Source organism: Aureobasidium pullulans, assembly GCF_000721785.1.
Source record: "Aureobasidium pullulans EXF-150 unplaced genomic scaffold scaffold_14, whole genome shotgun sequence".
In the NCBI taxonomy this organism is placed as follows: Eukaryota; Fungi; Ascomycota; class Dothideomycetes; order Dothideales; family Saccotheciaceae; genus Aureobasidium; species Aureobasidium pullulans.
In genome coordinates, this window is record NW_021941034.1 from 573018 (window position 1) to 588095 (window position 15078).

General features: G+C 49.9%; 9 protein-coding genes across 9 annotated transcripts; 5 read left to right on the forward strand and 4 right to left on the reverse strand.

The window, feature by feature from the left end:
• Positions 1-285: 285 nt before the first annotated feature.
• M438DRAFT_347343 (uncharacterized protein) lies at positions 286-4601 on the reverse strand. The gene is made up of 3 exons (XM_029905880.1): positions 4252-4601; positions 4122-4191; positions 286-4067 (listed from the first exon to the last, which is right to left on the reverse strand). Exons 1-3 carry the CDS (start codon positions 4549-4551, stop codon positions 463-465), a joined length of 3975 nt encoding a protein of 1324 aa, XP_029758782.1. The 5' UTR covers positions 4552-4601; the 3' UTR covers positions 286-462.
• Positions 4602-6308: 1707 nt separating this feature from the next.
• Positions 6309-7190, forward strand: M438DRAFT_347344 (uncharacterized protein). The gene is made up of 3 exons (XM_029905881.1): positions 6309-6407; positions 6525-6684; positions 6735-7190. Coding segments are annotated over exons 1-3 (429 nt in total). The 5' UTR covers positions 6309-6406; the 3' UTR covers positions 7003-7190.
• Positions 7191-7639: 449 nt separating this feature from the next.
• Positions 7640-8725, forward strand: M438DRAFT_337114 (uncharacterized protein; the record flags this gene model as incomplete). Its single annotated transcript, XM_029903956.1, has 1 exon — positions 7640-8725. One exon carries the CDS (start codon positions 7640-7642, stop codon positions 8723-8725), a length of 1086 nt encoding a protein of 361 aa, XP_029758784.1.
• Positions 8726-8942: 217 nt separating this feature from the next.
• Positions 8943-10125, forward strand: M438DRAFT_54525 (uncharacterized protein). Its single transcript, XM_029910173.1, has one exon. It carries the CDS (start codon positions 9160-9162, stop codon positions 9928-9930), a length of 771 nt encoding a protein of 256 aa, XP_029758785.1. The 5' UTR covers positions 8943-9159; the 3' UTR covers positions 9931-10125.
• A 188-nt stretch (positions 10126-10313) lies between these two features.
• Positions 10314-11626, reverse strand: M438DRAFT_277789 (uncharacterized protein; the record flags this gene model as incomplete). Its single annotated transcript, XM_029900949.1, has 2 exons — positions 10314-11477; positions 11531-11626. The coding sequence occupies 2 exons, from the start codon at positions 11624-11626 to the stop codon at positions 10314-10316; spliced, it is 1260 nt and encodes a 419-aa protein (XP_029758786.1).
• On the forward strand, positions 11583-12416 carry M438DRAFT_54540 (uncharacterized protein). Its single transcript, XM_029910174.1, has one exon. The coding sequence runs from the start codon at positions 11676-11678 to the stop codon at positions 12216-12218; it is 543 nt and encodes a 180-aa protein (XP_029758787.1). The 5' UTR covers positions 11583-11675; the 3' UTR covers positions 12219-12416.
• Positions 12351-13403, forward strand: M438DRAFT_347348 (uncharacterized protein). Its single transcript, XM_029905882.1, has one exon. The coding sequence runs from the start codon at positions 12510-12512 to the stop codon at positions 12993-12995; it is 486 nt and encodes a 161-aa protein (XP_029758788.1). The 5' UTR covers positions 12351-12509; the 3' UTR covers positions 12996-13403.
• On the reverse strand, positions 13305-13994 carry M438DRAFT_54514 (uncharacterized protein). The gene has a single exon (XM_029910172.1). It carries the CDS (start codon positions 13952-13954, stop codon positions 13478-13480), a length of 477 nt encoding a protein of 158 aa, XP_029758789.1. The 5' UTR covers positions 13955-13994; the 3' UTR covers positions 13305-13477.
• Positions 13995-14015: 21 nt separating this feature from the next.
• Positions 14016-15063, reverse strand: M438DRAFT_322728 (uncharacterized protein; the record flags this gene model as incomplete). Its single annotated transcript, XM_029902975.1, has 3 exons — positions 14593-15063; positions 14142-14542; positions 14016-14086 (listed from the first exon to the last, which is right to left on the reverse strand). The coding sequence occupies exons 1-3, from the start codon at positions 14865-14867 to the stop codon at positions 14016-14018; spliced, it is 747 nt and encodes a 248-aa protein (XP_029758790.1). The 5' UTR covers positions 14868-15063.
• Positions 15064-15078: the final 15 nt, after the last annotated feature.

Sequence of the window (15078 nt, forward strand, 5' to 3'; positions counted from 1 at the left end):
AGATAATACGCTCAATAGGCCTCCAGGGAGCCTGATGAGATGCAGACGGCAGGTGTTGTTGACGCGAGAACTTCGGCTGATTCCGCCCGCCCCTGATAGACTTCGCCGTACGCGCTAGCGCCGACAAACATGGAAAGTCCACAATGCCCAGACCCACTTCCGCCGTGCCCATCTACAAAACCCGCCCAGCTATCACCTCATCCCTTGCCTTTGACACCTTGAGCAACAGGCAGGTCAAGAACCACTTATCATTCACGCTGCGCACCACTTTTCTTGCCTCCGACCCTTCAGATTTCGTCAAGCGGACACCCTGCACGGCGCCCGAACACGCTCAATCTATTTTCTTGTGCACGGAACTTTAGACAATCAAATTTCGCTTGTCGTCTGTGAACAAATCCCAAAAATTCCTTGTACTTTCGACCACCTGTCGAGCCATGCCCTATCATTTAACTAAACTCCCGCTTATGCCATTTGTACATCGCCGTCATCCTCCGTCTGTTGCTCTGACTCGGTAGCCTCATTGTTGTCGGCCATTGGTGCGTCTGTGTTCGTCTCCGCAACCACCGCCCCATCGTTTTCCGCTTCCTCCAACGTCTGTTTCAGTTGTTGAGCAGCTGCCTCCTCCTGCACATTTGCCGCGGCTTCTTCTTCCAGCTTCTTCTTGGCTTCTTCAAGACACACTGCATGCCAATGATCCGCATTTGATCTTTCAATCAGCGACTGTAGTTTCCTGTCCTGAATCAAATTGTCGTGCATGATCGGGTCACGAAGCTCTTCTTGTGGGAATCTGCTTTGAAGTTCCTCCGCAGTGCATCCTGCGCCCAGTGTCTCGCTAGGAGTCATCATGCGGATGCCTGAGCCTGGGTGGAACAATGCTGTGTCAAACGTCAGCCAAGTTCTCGTCTTTGGTCTTGTCAACTTACAAAGCTCCAGACCATGCATCATGGTCTGACATGCAAACGTGTCTCTGATGTGCCTCGAGATCAGCTTGTCTGTCCGCTTTCTTGTGTTGTTGATGAATTCCCAGTCATCTTGCAGGTAGCATCTCTTCCAAATCATGCGGAGATTTGTCTCAAATCTTCCCTCCTCCATTCTAGACTTGCCAGCCTCGAGCACCTGTAGGGCCATCAAGAACTGCTTGCCAATGATATTGGCTTCATTGTCTTCGCTGTCCTTGGTATCCATCAGTGTCAGAATGTCAATGACCTCCTCCACTGACAAGGCCTCATTCCTCAGCATGTGTTCGAACGATGCCTCGAGCAGTGCATACAACGCAGGAGTCTTCAACTGGAGGTACGCTGCGTAAGCATCACATGCCAGTTGAACCTCTGCCTCAATATCAACTGCTGCGTACAGAATATATTGCAGGTGCTGTCTGATAGCTTCTTGTGTGTTGACCACTGTCAAGTCTCCATTGAGCAGTTCCGCATTGCCTTTGCTTCCGGTCTCTTCAGCAGCAGCCAAAGATGTCAGCTTCGCAAGCGAGAGCTCAACTTTCTTGTTCCAGAATTTGACCTCTTGCTCTTGGGCTAGATTTGTCAGTGCTGTCGATGCTTCTTGGAAGTCGCCCTCTTGAAGTACATCATTGATCCAACATAGGCGACCACGAGCTTTCTCGGCTCTAAGGTAGCCTGTCAGAGGTTTTCGGAACTTCTCTGCCTCCACTAATAAGCCATAGCTACGGTAGTTGGACAGGTGGGTATCAAAAAAGGCGTTGGCCCATTCCTCGCCGAATGTCTTGAAGTAGCGTTGAACTCCGGCTTGCATCTTGTCCATCTTGACCTGGGTCTCTTCCCTATCGTGAGCTACAACTCCAGGGTCGTTCAGGACGGTGGACATGAATTGAGATTCGTTGATGACCAGCAGCACCAGTGTCTGCATGTCTTTGTAGTGCTCGGCAATACCGATGCCGGCGGCAGACTGACCGATCTTGTTGAGAGAGCGCAGGTGGTGCGAGCGTGCCTGCTCGAAAATCTTTGCGAGGTTTCTGGCTTGGGCCTGGCCGTTCTCATCGTGCACCTTTATGTACCCAATCCGTTCCCGGTAGCAGAGACAAAGAACATTGATCATATGAACATTCTCGTTAACGACCTTTTCGACGACCACGACATCCGAGTCTCCAGAAGTCTCGTCGAAGGCATCAATAGCAAGATCGCGTGAGATGTCAATAAATCTGTTCAGAGCCTTGAGAACCTCATTCTGCGAAGTCCAAGGCTCTATGAGGTCCTCATAGCCTTCTTCCAGCACGCCGTCACTGAACAATGTCGAATCCAAGCCATAAATTTCGACATTGTCGGTACGGAACTTGAAGACGGCATCATAAAGGCTGAACAAAACGTCGTTGGCTTCGCTGACAAAACGCATCAGGTTCTTACGCTTTCCGTCCTCATTTAGTGTGATGATGGACATCAGAATGTGGGTACGCAGCCTGTCGATGCCACTGACCTCGTTAACGAACCAATGCCTCATTGGATCGGCGCCGTCGTCCACGGATAATTGCTTGGGACGAGATCTGAAATATGCTTGGATGACGATAGGTAGTAAAGCAGATTTGGGTGAGTTCTCTTCGTATGTGGTCCAGATGGCTTGGGCAGCGGCTAATCTTTCTGCGTCGAGCAAGAGCTTCCACGATGTCGATTTGGATACAGGAGGGTAGTCGCTGCGGAGATGAAGGATCAAAGCACGAATCGCCTTGATGCGATTCTGGAGATGTGCTTCCATGGATGAGGCAAGGGGTGGAATGAATTGAGAAGTAGAGCGCAGAATCTCATCACTAATGAGTAGTGCAGCTGTTTCGGTCTCTTCGAGGTCGTAGCGATCGTAGGGTTTGCGGGAAAAGTCGAGAATATTATCTGACATGGTTCCGTAGAAAATGGCCTGCTCAATTTTGGTCTTGATCGATGGATGAGCAACATCAGTAGACGAAGCAGAGATACGAGCAAGTCCGTGACCCTTGATGAAGATGGCACAAGATGAGGTACCCTTGTTGTCGATCAAATCTTCTTCGCAAGCTCCCTCAATGGTGACATGCTTATCTGATCGTAGGCGGATAGCATCTTGGAAGGGACCCGAATTTGTGATGGAAGCGACAATGATCTCGTGTTCAAATATGATGAAAGCAGTGTGTCCAGGGTTGGGTAAAAGTAGGCGTGGACGAGAGGTGGCCGGAGAGTCCGGTGATACAGTGTTGATTGGGATGATACCGTCAAGACGAGCGTTCTCCTGCCCGTCCATGGTGACTTGGGCCATGGCATACAATGGGGATGAAGCAGGGCCAGCCTGGACGAGCAAGACCAATTGTAATGGAGCGTCGGCGGCCGAAGATGCAGGGGTAATGACCATGTCGAGCAGACTGATGTTATCCTCGCCCAACAAAGCTGCCAGCTCATTCTGCAAGAATTGGCGGAAATTAAAAGCGCCTCTGAAAGTGGGTTGGCCAGACCAAGCCAAATGCCAGGTGTAGACTTGGCCAGTCTCGGTGGCAGCAATTGCCTGAATCTCGCGTCTGGCAGGAAGCGGGCGAGTGCGCACCGAAACAATGTCGCGTTTCCAAGGGCCAACTCCGAGAGCGTTCTTGAGACTGCCGAACAGACCACTACTGCTGGCGGCCTCGGTTGACCGCAAGAAATGTGCCGAAACCTTTGGTCTGCCTTGGTCATCAATCAAGCTCATCTGAGCGATGCGACCCGAGCTGAGTGTGACGATAAATCCGGCATGATCGGCTGAGTCGAGATGGATGATAGTCTCACCGCCGGATAATGAGCCGATGTTTCCGTTCACGGCTGTATTTTGCTGATTGAACAAAGTCAAGGACTCGGCGGTGTCTATGTTTTGCCAGTAGGTGACATTGCCGGTGACTGCAGAGACAACCACTAGTCCGATATCTCTTGTAGGTGATGTAACGAGAGCGGCAAGAGGGAGAGGGTCGGTGGAGCGAGCTGGTCGTGGCACATCAAATGTCTTTGGGTGTGCGACGGGAATTGGGGAGGTGTAATCCCAGATGTAGGCGCGTTCACGAGTAACAGCTAGAGCGAGCGGCGGTGAGGAGAGAATGGATGCACGATAGTCTAGACTTTGGTCAGACGAGGCGAAAGCCTTGGTAGCGGACGTGGTATTCGTACCGCTGGCGCTGTTGCGCAGAATGTCTGGTGTGCTGGGAAGATGGCGCACACTGTACTGTTCTGTTTGTGCCTGCGAGACGTGTCCTGGTCAGCGGCTGCAGCTGGATAGAAGATTGGGTGGGTGCGATACCAAGAGGGTGCTGTTGTCGCTCTTTGGCGACCTCTTGTGACGCGCGCCGACGTCTCCCGTGCGGGAGAATGAGGCCGAGCTCTGGACAGCAAGCGCACTCAGTCCACTGCGTAGCGATTCTGTCGTGTCGGCAGGAAGCGATTGCGGTTCAGGGTCGTGCTTCTTGTTCAATCTGCGTATCTTTCGTTGCGGACCACTTGGGCTGTTTGATTCTTCGGGTTTCCGAGGTCGTCGTTTAGGATTGCGCACTGCGCTACGGCGCATACTGTCGCCGCCGTCTGTAGTGACCGACATGGACATGGTTGCGCGTTGTGAAGGAGTGGATGGAAGATGGGTTGATGTGGAGAAATAATTCTTGTTTTGATGATGATGGTCGGGTAGAGCTGCGCGAGCTTGGCCGGAGCAACGATACGACTTTCACTTGCTCTTAACTCCGCTACCTTTCTCGCAAACTGCATCTGCCTGTTTCACGCGAACACGACTTGACTCTGATTCTAATCTCTAGTTGAACGCGTATATGGCCCTATCTCCCAGTCCGGGTGCCGAACATTCTTCTTAAGTGGACTGCGACCGTAGGCCCTTAGGATAAAACACGCCATTGGCCTGCCTGCACTGCACGATCTTAGAGCACCAGATCGGACTCTCTGCTTCTCCATCTGGATCACTTTCTCCAACCTCACCGACCCTTGAAGACTCGAGTCTTGCCCTCTAATGGAAACATCTGCACAATTCCAACGTGCATATTCTCGTATTCAAGTTCCATTGAAATTTGGGGTCAACTTGGCGTGGGCGCGCCTCGAAATCAGTCGGCTTAAATATTGAGTATTACACGAGATTGCGCACGACACGTACTCTACTACCTTACAAGATTCCTGTAGGATATGTAGACAGATACTATGTATATATATATCAAGTTTTGAACTACCCTTTCTGTGTAAATACGTAGAAAATTAGACATTTGTTGCATTTTAGAAGTTGTGATGTTCTCATTTATTTACAGCGCAAAAAAAGAAGAAGAATTTATCGAATCCCTAAAGATGGCAAGAATTATTTGTTTACTTATAACTTCTTAATAACACATAGTCTAAAGCTGTTAGTAGTGTAGAAGAGACTTTAACATATAGCGCTTCTAATGGTATAGACTATACTATAGTAGCCTAACTATGGCCTAAGATGAAGCAAATTTGGTAGTATCCTAACTATAACTCTACTTATAGCCGATTTTGGGACTGTAAAACCCTATAGAGATACAATTTACATATTTACGCTCTTAAACAAGCAAAAATCAGCTTACTAGCCTAATATTCCGTCGAGTTATGTCCAAATGTTCTTCGAAGCATAGTCAAAAACGCGTCGGCGGCCATCACAAACCCCGCGACGAAATTTCAATGGAACTTGAATACGAGAATAATGCAAGCTTAATATTATGAAATAAAGTCTCCAGATCACCCCCGCATTATACCCGCACGGGCCGAATCGTTTGACCATCATGGTCTGGTGACGATGTGGGAGACAACTCGAGATTGTGGCAGGAAGATATCATCCGCGTAGAACATTACTCAGTTTTTATCAATCGAGGCATTGGCTATCCTGTAGTAAGCAGAAGGCTTTCTACTCCTAAGACATCCATGTCTTCCATCCAATCCGCTGGAGGAATGGATGTACAAATATCTTGTAGCATACAGAAGTATCCGGCCATAGCTCCTTGACCCCCGCATCCGATCTGCAATGCTCACCACTAGAAGTCCCGATGGCGTGAGTATTGGTCTCCCTCGCCTTCGTTCGGGAAGAAGGATCCAGAAACATACACAGCATGAGAGGTGCCTGATGGGATAGATGGCAGTAGCATTGACCTCCAGATGGTCATTCGAATCAGGCAAAATCGGTGTAGCTCAAAACTGCTATGGTCGGCAGTTGTTGACGCTTTTGTACAATGACAAGCTTCACGGCTCCGAGGAGTGCTGTCACGCGAGCAACGTAACTGTCGAGCTCTGATGGTTCCTTTATATTAAGCTTTCCTTGCTTCCAACCTCAGCTTCTCTCCTTCTTCCATCTTCCTGATCGCAATTCCACACGACACATCTGTACAACTTCAACCACTATCCAATTCTTCTTCAAACATCATCGACCTTACTCAAAACTCCTATCTACGACCAGTGAGTCTTCCAATTCGACCGAGCCATATCAACATAGACGCGCCTTCTCAATCTCCTTCTGAAGCTTCTCGAACTTGCACGCGACCACACTTCGAGGCTGACAAGTGACTCTCATAGTGACCCGTTCTCACAAAGTCAACGACCGTGACCACGTTGGTCTCGCCAACGGCACTGCTTCTCCCGAAGAGCATCTCCCTCGCTACTTTGCCAAGTCCGGTTTCAGTGCCAATGACAACCCCAACAGAATCAAGAAGTCTGGTAACGGCAAGGGCAACTGGTATGTAACTCAAGACTATCCCTTTCGGGGTCCTAACACAAGTTTCATAGGGGCCGCCAAGGTGAAGAGCTCGAAGACATGGACGACATGTACCGCCCGAGCAAGCCCCGCCGCCGCAGCAATGCCTCTGCCCAACTTCTCGACGCCATGACTTCCAAGTTTGAAGTCGTCGAGGCCGAGCCTATGTTCAAGGAGAATGTCCATGGTGCTTCTGCTCACGACTATGCTGTCCTGGAGAAGACCATGTCTATGGAGTCTGCCCCCAGTGAGGCTGGAACTACTACTTCTTCAGAGGGTGATGAGGGAATGGCCAAGTAGAGGTAAGAGGGTGATAGACTGTAAGAATTGGGCATGGGACACCGCTGGCGTTTGTCTTGTGGTATCTACCATTCACCTAGAAGCGATATTGGTAAGGTGGGTGGCAGGGCTCGATGTCCTGCACATCGATACCGATTGAAAGCTTTCTAGCATGTATTACGAAATGACACGAATTTATTGAAGCTGAATTATTGGTCACAACAAGTTGATCAAGAAACGATAATACACAGCAATGAAGCTTTGATTTGAGACATGATATAATCGAGATCTAGCACTGGCAGCTTCTGTATCAGTAAACGATATATCTTCTGCTCAGCCCACGGAAAAACAGGCTCTATAGAATCAGCGGTCACTCCATTGCCCACTAATAGTTGTTGTTGCAGCAGGAACAGTGATAAATCGTCTTACGATCAATGCCAGCCGGGTGACCCTGCCATTAAAGGCTCCGCGGAAGCTCGGAGGCAGCAGCAGCTCCTCAGCCAAATCTCAATCCTTCGCGTCTCTCGCGACACAGGCAACACTGATCACAGTCCAAGTATGACGTGCAGCATGGGTCTCCAGCTTCAACAGTCCTGGGGAGCTATAAGACCACGTCCATCGTGGTCCGCAGTGAGACAAGGAGCGTACCTCACTCGCCATGACCTCCGGCCCACCACTTCAACTCCCGCCGACGTCAGTCGGTACTCTGTCGCATGCATACACTAGTCACATCGGCGACTGTGCTCGCACAAGTGTATACTACCTCTGTTCCTCGAGTTTCTCAGCCACGACTCTCGCGTCGCTGTGCGATTCTCTGACGACATCCTACGTGCGCGATGTTCTAGGAGACGAGTCGGTGGAGGACTATCAACGGTTCCTCACGCCCATCTGTACTCCCTTCGCCCGTGTTCAAGATTGTATCAAACACCACTTCGAGACTCTGGACAAGTGGATCCTCGAACACCAGGTCCCGAACGAAGACACAGGCATCTATCCATTCAGCATTGTTGTCTTTGAGGAAAATGAGAAAGAGGCGCTGCTCGTACACCTCGACTACATAAGTAAGCGATGGCATATAGGCTCCATCCGCTTGCCCGCGACAGATCTCGCTCTGGACCTGAGCAGCCTCATGATGGGCGACGAGTGGTTCGGAGATCTGTGCTACAAGTACGGTGTCAGTGTTCCCCAGAACGATCCCACGATTGATGAAAACTGGAAGGATCACGAAAAAGATGAGACTGGCGCGTGGAAGAATAACGCCCCGAGATTTGCTGTCTTCTCAACTGGTATGAGCCATGCATTGCCCGTAAAGAGTATGCTAGACGATGCACACGATGATGCACCATTTGGTCATCAAGATGTCGAGCTCTTTGGTCTGACTGGTGGACGCTATCTCGGTGACAAAGACCAGCTCAGAGCTCAATTTCTCGTCTACGTGGCAGCCGATCAGAGGGGTGAGAAGAGACACGAAGGAAAAGGGCCATGTCTCTCCTGCAAGCCTTTGCACAAAAGCATCTTCATCGAAGTCGATGATCCTGATCCAAGGACCAACGGTGTCTTGGTGTCTAGGATGAAATGGAGCCAGGACACAGAAGGAAAAACCGACGATCAGCTGACTGAGATTGGAAAGAAGGCAGAGATCACGACAAAAAGAGTAGGCGTCGCGTTCGCAGTAGCTGCTGCAAAGGCCATGGCTATGGATGACTTGACTTTGCAACCCGAAATATGGAAGAAGACGATATAAATGATGCTTCGTCTCATATCATCGCTGACGCACAACGTAGCTAGTGAGGGTATACCATGAAATCGATTGCCCTCACTATTTTCCTTGACACAGAGTTGTCGCCATCTGAGTTGACGCGAACCGTCTTATCTCCCTCCAGACAGCGCCTTTGTGAGGTTCAGAAGCCCGAGTCTGATAATGGCGAATAGCAACCGCATCGGGAGATCTGTGTAGTCCTGGTGACTCCAACAATTACCTCAAACCTCGCAATTCTACCATAACATCAGTCTTCGACTCATCAATCGTCAAACTATACAAAGCATGTCTATCTTGTCATATCTCCTTCTAATTACCATAATTTCCTCGCCCCAAACCAACCCGCTTGGAAAAGACAGCTCGCATTCTCTATACCAAAACTCCCCATCTCGCATCTCTGACCCATCGAAATTACAACCATGAATTCCCTCACCAACGACCCCTCAATCTTCGACGGCGTCCACGAGATCCTCGCATGCCACAACCACCCTTTCATCCTCGTCGGCCCCAGAGCTGTCCGCTGGATGGGAATCAACGCACCCCTCGATCCAGCCTGCGACATTGTGCTGCGCAAGAACCAATTCATTCGCATCGTCACCCACCTCGCCAACCACAAAGACTGGAAAATCACAGATATGCGTCACGAAGACCCAAATCTAGGATACAGCTTCCGCCACGATCCCATTTTCGCCGAAGCAGATGCACTTCTCGAGCGCAAGTGTTGGACTGACGACGGTGTCAATGCCAGATATTTGCGCATCTGGTCTGATGAGACGTTACATCTGAACATAAGGTCTAGATCCCAACTCGTGAGGGTTCCTGATATTCACACACGCAAACCAGTGCTTGTGGAAATGGATCATCATCCTTGCAGACATAGGGATGATGATGTTTGGTTTGGTCCCGATACGATGAATATGGCCATGGAATCATCGCCATTGCCTTTCAATTTGCCACGACGCGGACTACCTTATCGCAACTATAGGGTCTATATCCCCACTATACCGGCTTATTGGGATGCCCTGGTTGCTCAGAAAGAGCAGGATGATAAGAGAGGACTCAGAAAATCGGCATCGAGACAGATGAATTTGCTGTTTAGGTATCTCTTGCGCGATCTTTGGAACGCCATGAAAGAAGCAGAGAGCGATCAGGAGGTTTCCGGCGAAGAATCGGCAAAAGTGGCGGTCTGACGTTTGAGATGTCTAGATATGTCGTGGATGGAAAGGATGTTTGAGGAAGTCTGAATGTAGCATCATGAGTTGCCACAACCGTATTCGAATAGCATGTAGTAACGTCGACGTAGCTGCAGAGGAATTGGACCGGTACTAAACTCATGCTCCACTTCGAGGGTCCCAAAGTAGCTGTAGAAAGACAGGATGCTTCCAGTGATCAGTCATGTATCCGCTGGGAGCGATACTTTTCTGCGGTCTCTTTGGATTGTCATATCAGAATGAGTTTCTTTAATGCATACTAACGCGCTTCACTAAGCCGAGAGCTCGATTATGATGCGATTCCTGTGCCCCTATGTCCATGTTACTTGATATCGGATCAAGTAAATATGTGCATCAATGTCTCAACAGGACAATACAGACGTCTTCGAAACACATTCTTCTTCGTCGATTAGATCGAGCACCCTGCTCTTCGGCCATTCGAGATATTCTAGCCACTCATCTCCCAAGACCTCTTCCACCCGTTGCAAAAGCTTCGAAGGCCATTCATGCAAAGGCCACATGGTGTCAGATCTCAACCTCATAAGTACAGAATAATACCCAAGAATCAACAATGCAATCGGCTTGCGTGCAATGAGCATATCGAAGAACCGCTTCTTGATCTCTATCGGCCAGATCTGGACCAACCGTGCGTCGGGATGAAGATTCGGACACTCTTCCAGAAGTGTGACGAAAGAAAAGATCTTTCGTGTTGCATCGAGACAAACTAGAATGTCTTCTTCGATTGTGCAGTGTATGTTGATCAGGTCTCGCAAGACAGGATAAGGCGGATATTTAGACATGAGATCCTGCTGCCATGGATCTTCATCGTCCAAGGCGGGGCCGGCATCTGGATCGAACTCCACTTGCTCAATCTGCCATTGGCGTTCTAGAACAGTCCTTATGCCTCTTGTCATGTGAAAGGAGATAAGCATGTCATCGATAGGATCGTTTCGCCGGCTGACCCGATATGGCTGTTGGTATAGCGGCTGAGCGAGAGCAACGACCGAGGTGATGGCACTGAATTTGACCACTGCTTCGACATTGCATTTGTTGATATCGAGAAGGTGCGGCCGCACTAAAGCGAGTGCCGGATTCTGATGCGCGCAGGCCCGATCCAGCAATTCCGTTCTGGATGGCTGTTCTGAGAAGAGTTGCAGTGCCGACAAGCTCAAGATGCTGTGCAGCACATATGGGAAGGCGAAGCCGATCTGAATATCACCACCATCACGTCCAATGGCTTGGTTGTGACGCATCTGTTTATACAGTAGCTCCAGATCCGCAATCGGCAACGGTTGCAGATGTGGAGGACTCAAGGGTGCCGGGATACTGACACAAGACGATTTGAACCCCTCGCCATGCCGTGTTCGAAAGCTCAGGCCCGCGTGATTGAAGGCCGGAGAAGCATTGCTAGGGAGTGTGAATCCCTCACCGGGTTTAGCGGTGGTAGATTCTGCTGTATCGCTTGCGAGACTACACATCTTCTTGACCTTTTTGCAAAGACCACATGTCGGTTGTTGCTCGTCGCACTGTACCAGCATGTTAGACCAGATAGGAAAGATCCAGACGTGAGATGCTATACCTTGACATGCCGCTTCTTACAATACTGGCAACCGTTTGTTGACTTTCTATGGGCTCGTCGCTGCCTGCCACCAGCCGCAAGTGCTTCTGCTGCCATCAGTCCAACGTGTAGCAATGCGTATACAAGCAGTTGTAGTTGACGGCGTATGAGTAGTTCACGGAAACAGTCAAGATCAAGTGACGAATGGAAAGCGTATCCAGCTATCACTGAAGAACCACATATTTGCTACTGCACAAAACGAGGTGCTCCTGGTCAGAGCCATGCGTATCCGCAGAAAGGAAGCAATTTCGGGATGCGTATTCTCCACAGGTTTATCTCCAGAATGCATCGGCCGTTCACCGGTCCTTCCTTTGGCATCAGAGCGATGTCGAATTCAGCTTGTGAGTTGGGAACACGAGTGAGGGCAGGAATCTGGAAGGAAGGAGGCTTTCGGCAGATGGATGCCGCACGCGATCAGCTCCTCGTGTCCAACCTCAAGCCTTGCTCCTCCGCAATTGCTACATCTCACTGTCTTTGCTACGTTCGTGCTTGCCTAAAGAATGCCTTTGTAGCAGACAGGCTTTTCGGTGCAAGAAATCTCACGGATGGCGATTTTGCGCAGTCATGTCGCGTGCTTCTTCGACGCCATGAGGTAATCACAGTAGACCATGTACCCTTGTCCGCCAGTCGTCAGGACATCTGCACATAGGTAACAAGCATCAGCACGCCTGAGAATGACGATCAATCTTCGCTCAGGAGACGGCGATAACAGTTTCAAGGGTCGCATCGACTCGGCAGCGTTTGTCGGCTTTGTCGCGCCCGTCGTCGTCACACTGCCAATCCTTGTTTCCCGTGGGTCGCTTCCACTTCGAATAAATAAGAATCGATCACCACGTCAAGGCAGGTTTGTTTCGTAGTCCCGTCACTCCTTTCCCAGTCCTGCTTCAATCTACCACGCAGTCTCCAGTCCCTCTAACCACCCACTCAACACAACACAACCATGGCCAGCCGTCAATTCGTCGACCCGGTTCAACTCCTCCGAATCACGCCTCTCATCGCAGCGACCTTGACCCTCGATCATGCCTTCGACAGCAACCTCTTCCTCTCAGCCCTCAACCAGCCCGAAACGCGCTCGAAAAGCAATGCCGCTCTCTCCACCTACTTCCCCGTCGTCTCTCACGCAGGCTTCTACCGCCGCTTGACTTCCGTCTCTTTGACCCTCGTCACCGCCGTCGCCAACTTGTACTCCCGCGGCAGCCCGGCAAGAGCTTGGTACCGCGCCGGTGCGATATTCGCAGTGGCACACTTCATCTTCATGCCCTTCATGATTGGCTCCAAGGAAGCCATTCGTACAAATCATCCTGCAAGAAATGCGAATATTGCTTTGGACGAGTGGCTTTGGTTCAACAGATTGAGAGGTCTGACTGTTGACTTGGGTGCTTTCCTCGCTCTGGGTGTCGCTGTTGTCAAGAGTTTGGGCAATTGAAAACATACACATCAGTGAGAAGACGGAAGTTGCTGGGCAAAATTCGTGAGGACGAGCAATAGTTTGACGTGAGGATTGCTGGCGTGCACCCCTGCGGCACCTATCTGTCCATCGCGCTGCCCCTACACGAGCCATCCATCATGGCTCGACTCGGCGTGCATAAGTCCCGAGTTGAAGGAGATTTTGACATAAGTCAGGGTCACGTATCAGTGACGCGAAGTGATGGGAGACCAGATCAAAGCTACGGCATGAGAATGGATGTGTGCTAGAAGTGGTGTGAACATTGCAAGTCTTGCATTGTTCCATGAAATACTATATAACTTAGAGGGTATCACAGAGTGACGACATATCGTCGAAAATATAAAGCAGAAGTGTAGTGCCTGTCAGCCTACAATGACAAAGGAAAGTGAAACCTCGGTCCTGTCGAGTCCAGTCCGTCGGTCTTGTATTATGTGGTTCCGAACACCTGCAGCGTATGCCTCCTAGTAGCGACCCCAGACCTTTGTGTTGAGACCCATGTTGTTAGTGGGTTTACGCAACGGCGCCTCATCGCTGTCTGAAGTGTGTCGTCTGGAGTCGAAATTCTCGCCCTGCCCATCCGTCTTTCCAGAGCGTTCCGAAGGTGCGCTTTCGACTTCCACGGTTACTTCATCATGTCTGTGGACGACGAAACCTGTCTCATCTTCATGGTCATGGTGCATTGATTCCTCCTCCTCGATGATGCCAAAGTGGTTGTGCATGGCTTCGACAGACTGGGGTCTGATGTTACCGAGCTCAACGTCGCCGGCCGGTACGGGCGTTTTCTGGATTGAGTCGCGTTTGCTTTGGCTGGTTGCCGTGTTGAAGGTATAGCCTTTGCCGCCGAGGGTGCCGTTTGATGAGCTCTCAGGGTTGTTGAAGCGTACAGGTCCATTGTCTTGGTTTCGAGCGACATGGGCGATAAGTTCAGCCATGGACATTTCGATCTTCAGCTTTACAACGTAGGCTAAAGGATGGAACTATTGTTTGGTTAGCTAGTTGCTAATAAAATTGTCGTACAAGAAGATTACTAACCATGAGATATACGAGAGGGTTCTTCAACGACAACATGCCTGCACGATACGTTAGCTGATTGCAACTTTAAATACGGTTGCACTAGTCACTTACCGATAATCAAACAGTCCATGGCCAGCGAGAGTATGATCATCCAAAGGTTGAAGCGTACAAGCGGGCGATACTTGGTAAGACCAGGCTTGATGAGTTGCTTTTGGACGACGCGGATGAAGTAATAGTTCAAAGCAGCATCAACAAGCAAGATGATGACCTTTTCGATACGATCCCACACCACGTTCAGACGTTCGTATGTTTTGTTGACTTCCATTTTGGCAGGGATCCAGATGCAAAATACTGAAATGTTGACGGCGAGTATGACGATAGCAGTGCCATATTTGAGCTGTTTAGCCCGTGATCGGTTGACCATCAAAATTGACACGCGGTTGATGATGATCTGGAAAAGACAATGGACTTGGATGACCCAGAGTGATAGGATGACGAACAGACTCCAAAGTCTGGTTTTGGTTAGTTGTTGCAGCGTCGTTTTTGCAATCGATAGACTCACTCAAGAGTAACAGGTCCTTGCAAAACCAGCCAACAGATGACGCTAAGTCCAAGAGAAGACAGCAGCTCGGCCCAGACCATCCAGATGTATGGGTGATTGAGATGGCCATTCCTTCTCTTCCACATGTGTCTCGTCTGCTTCATTGCGGTCCATGTCGTCAGGAAACCAAATCCGAGTGTGAAGCCCCAGGTAATGGAGATGATGGCGAGGTCCGTCTCGCTGGAAATCTCGTTCCTCTTCTCCATGAGACTTCTAATAGCAAGAACTGATGCCATGACAGGCAATATCCGAGTCCGGGACAGGTGAAGAGCAAAGAACGTATGTGGTCAGCGGGTAGTGACAGCTCGAGCGGATGGGTTGTTCTACAGTTATGAAGTACACCAACACTTTGACCAGTTCTCCAACTGAAGCATAATGAAAAGAAAGATGGCCGCCAATGTAGCACGTGCTTCCAGAGTTCGGACATTGACTCGAGAGCCTTGATAC

Excerpts from the sequence above, each read along its gene's own strand:
- M438DRAFT_347344 (XM_029905881.1), top strand. Across the intron at positions 6,685-6,734 it reads GGTAACGGCAAGGGCAACTG|GGGCCGCCAAGGTGAAGAGC; the intron begins GTATGTAACTCA and ends CAAGTTTCATAG.
- M438DRAFT_54540 (XM_029910174.1), top strand. The coding sequence starts at position 11,676 with ATGAGTAGTTCACGGAAACAGTCAAGATCAAGTGACGAATGGAAAGCG.
- M438DRAFT_347343 (XM_029905880.1), bottom strand. The coding sequence starts at position 4,551 with ATGTCCATGTCGGTCACTACAGACGGCGGCGACAGTATGCGCCGTAGC. Across the intron at positions 4,192-4,251 it reads GCGACAACAGCACCCTCTTG|GCACAAACAGAACAGTACAG; the intron begins GTATCGCACCCA and ends CACGTCTCGCAG. Across the intron at positions 4,068-4,121 it reads TCTGCGCAACAGCGCCAGCG|ACTATCGTGCATCCATTCTC; the intron begins GTACGAATACCA and ends ACCAAAGTCTAG.
- M438DRAFT_54525 (XM_029910173.1), top strand. The coding sequence starts at position 9,160 with ATGAATTCCCTCACCAACGACCCCTCAATCTTCGACGGCGTCCACGAG.
- M438DRAFT_54514 (XM_029910172.1), bottom strand. The coding sequence starts at position 13,954 with ATGTCCATGGCTGAACTTATCGCCCATGTCGCTCGAAACCAAGACAAT.
- M438DRAFT_347348 (XM_029905882.1), top strand. The coding sequence starts at position 12,510 with ATGGCCAGCCGTCAATTCGTCGACCCGGTTCAACTCCTCCGAATCACG.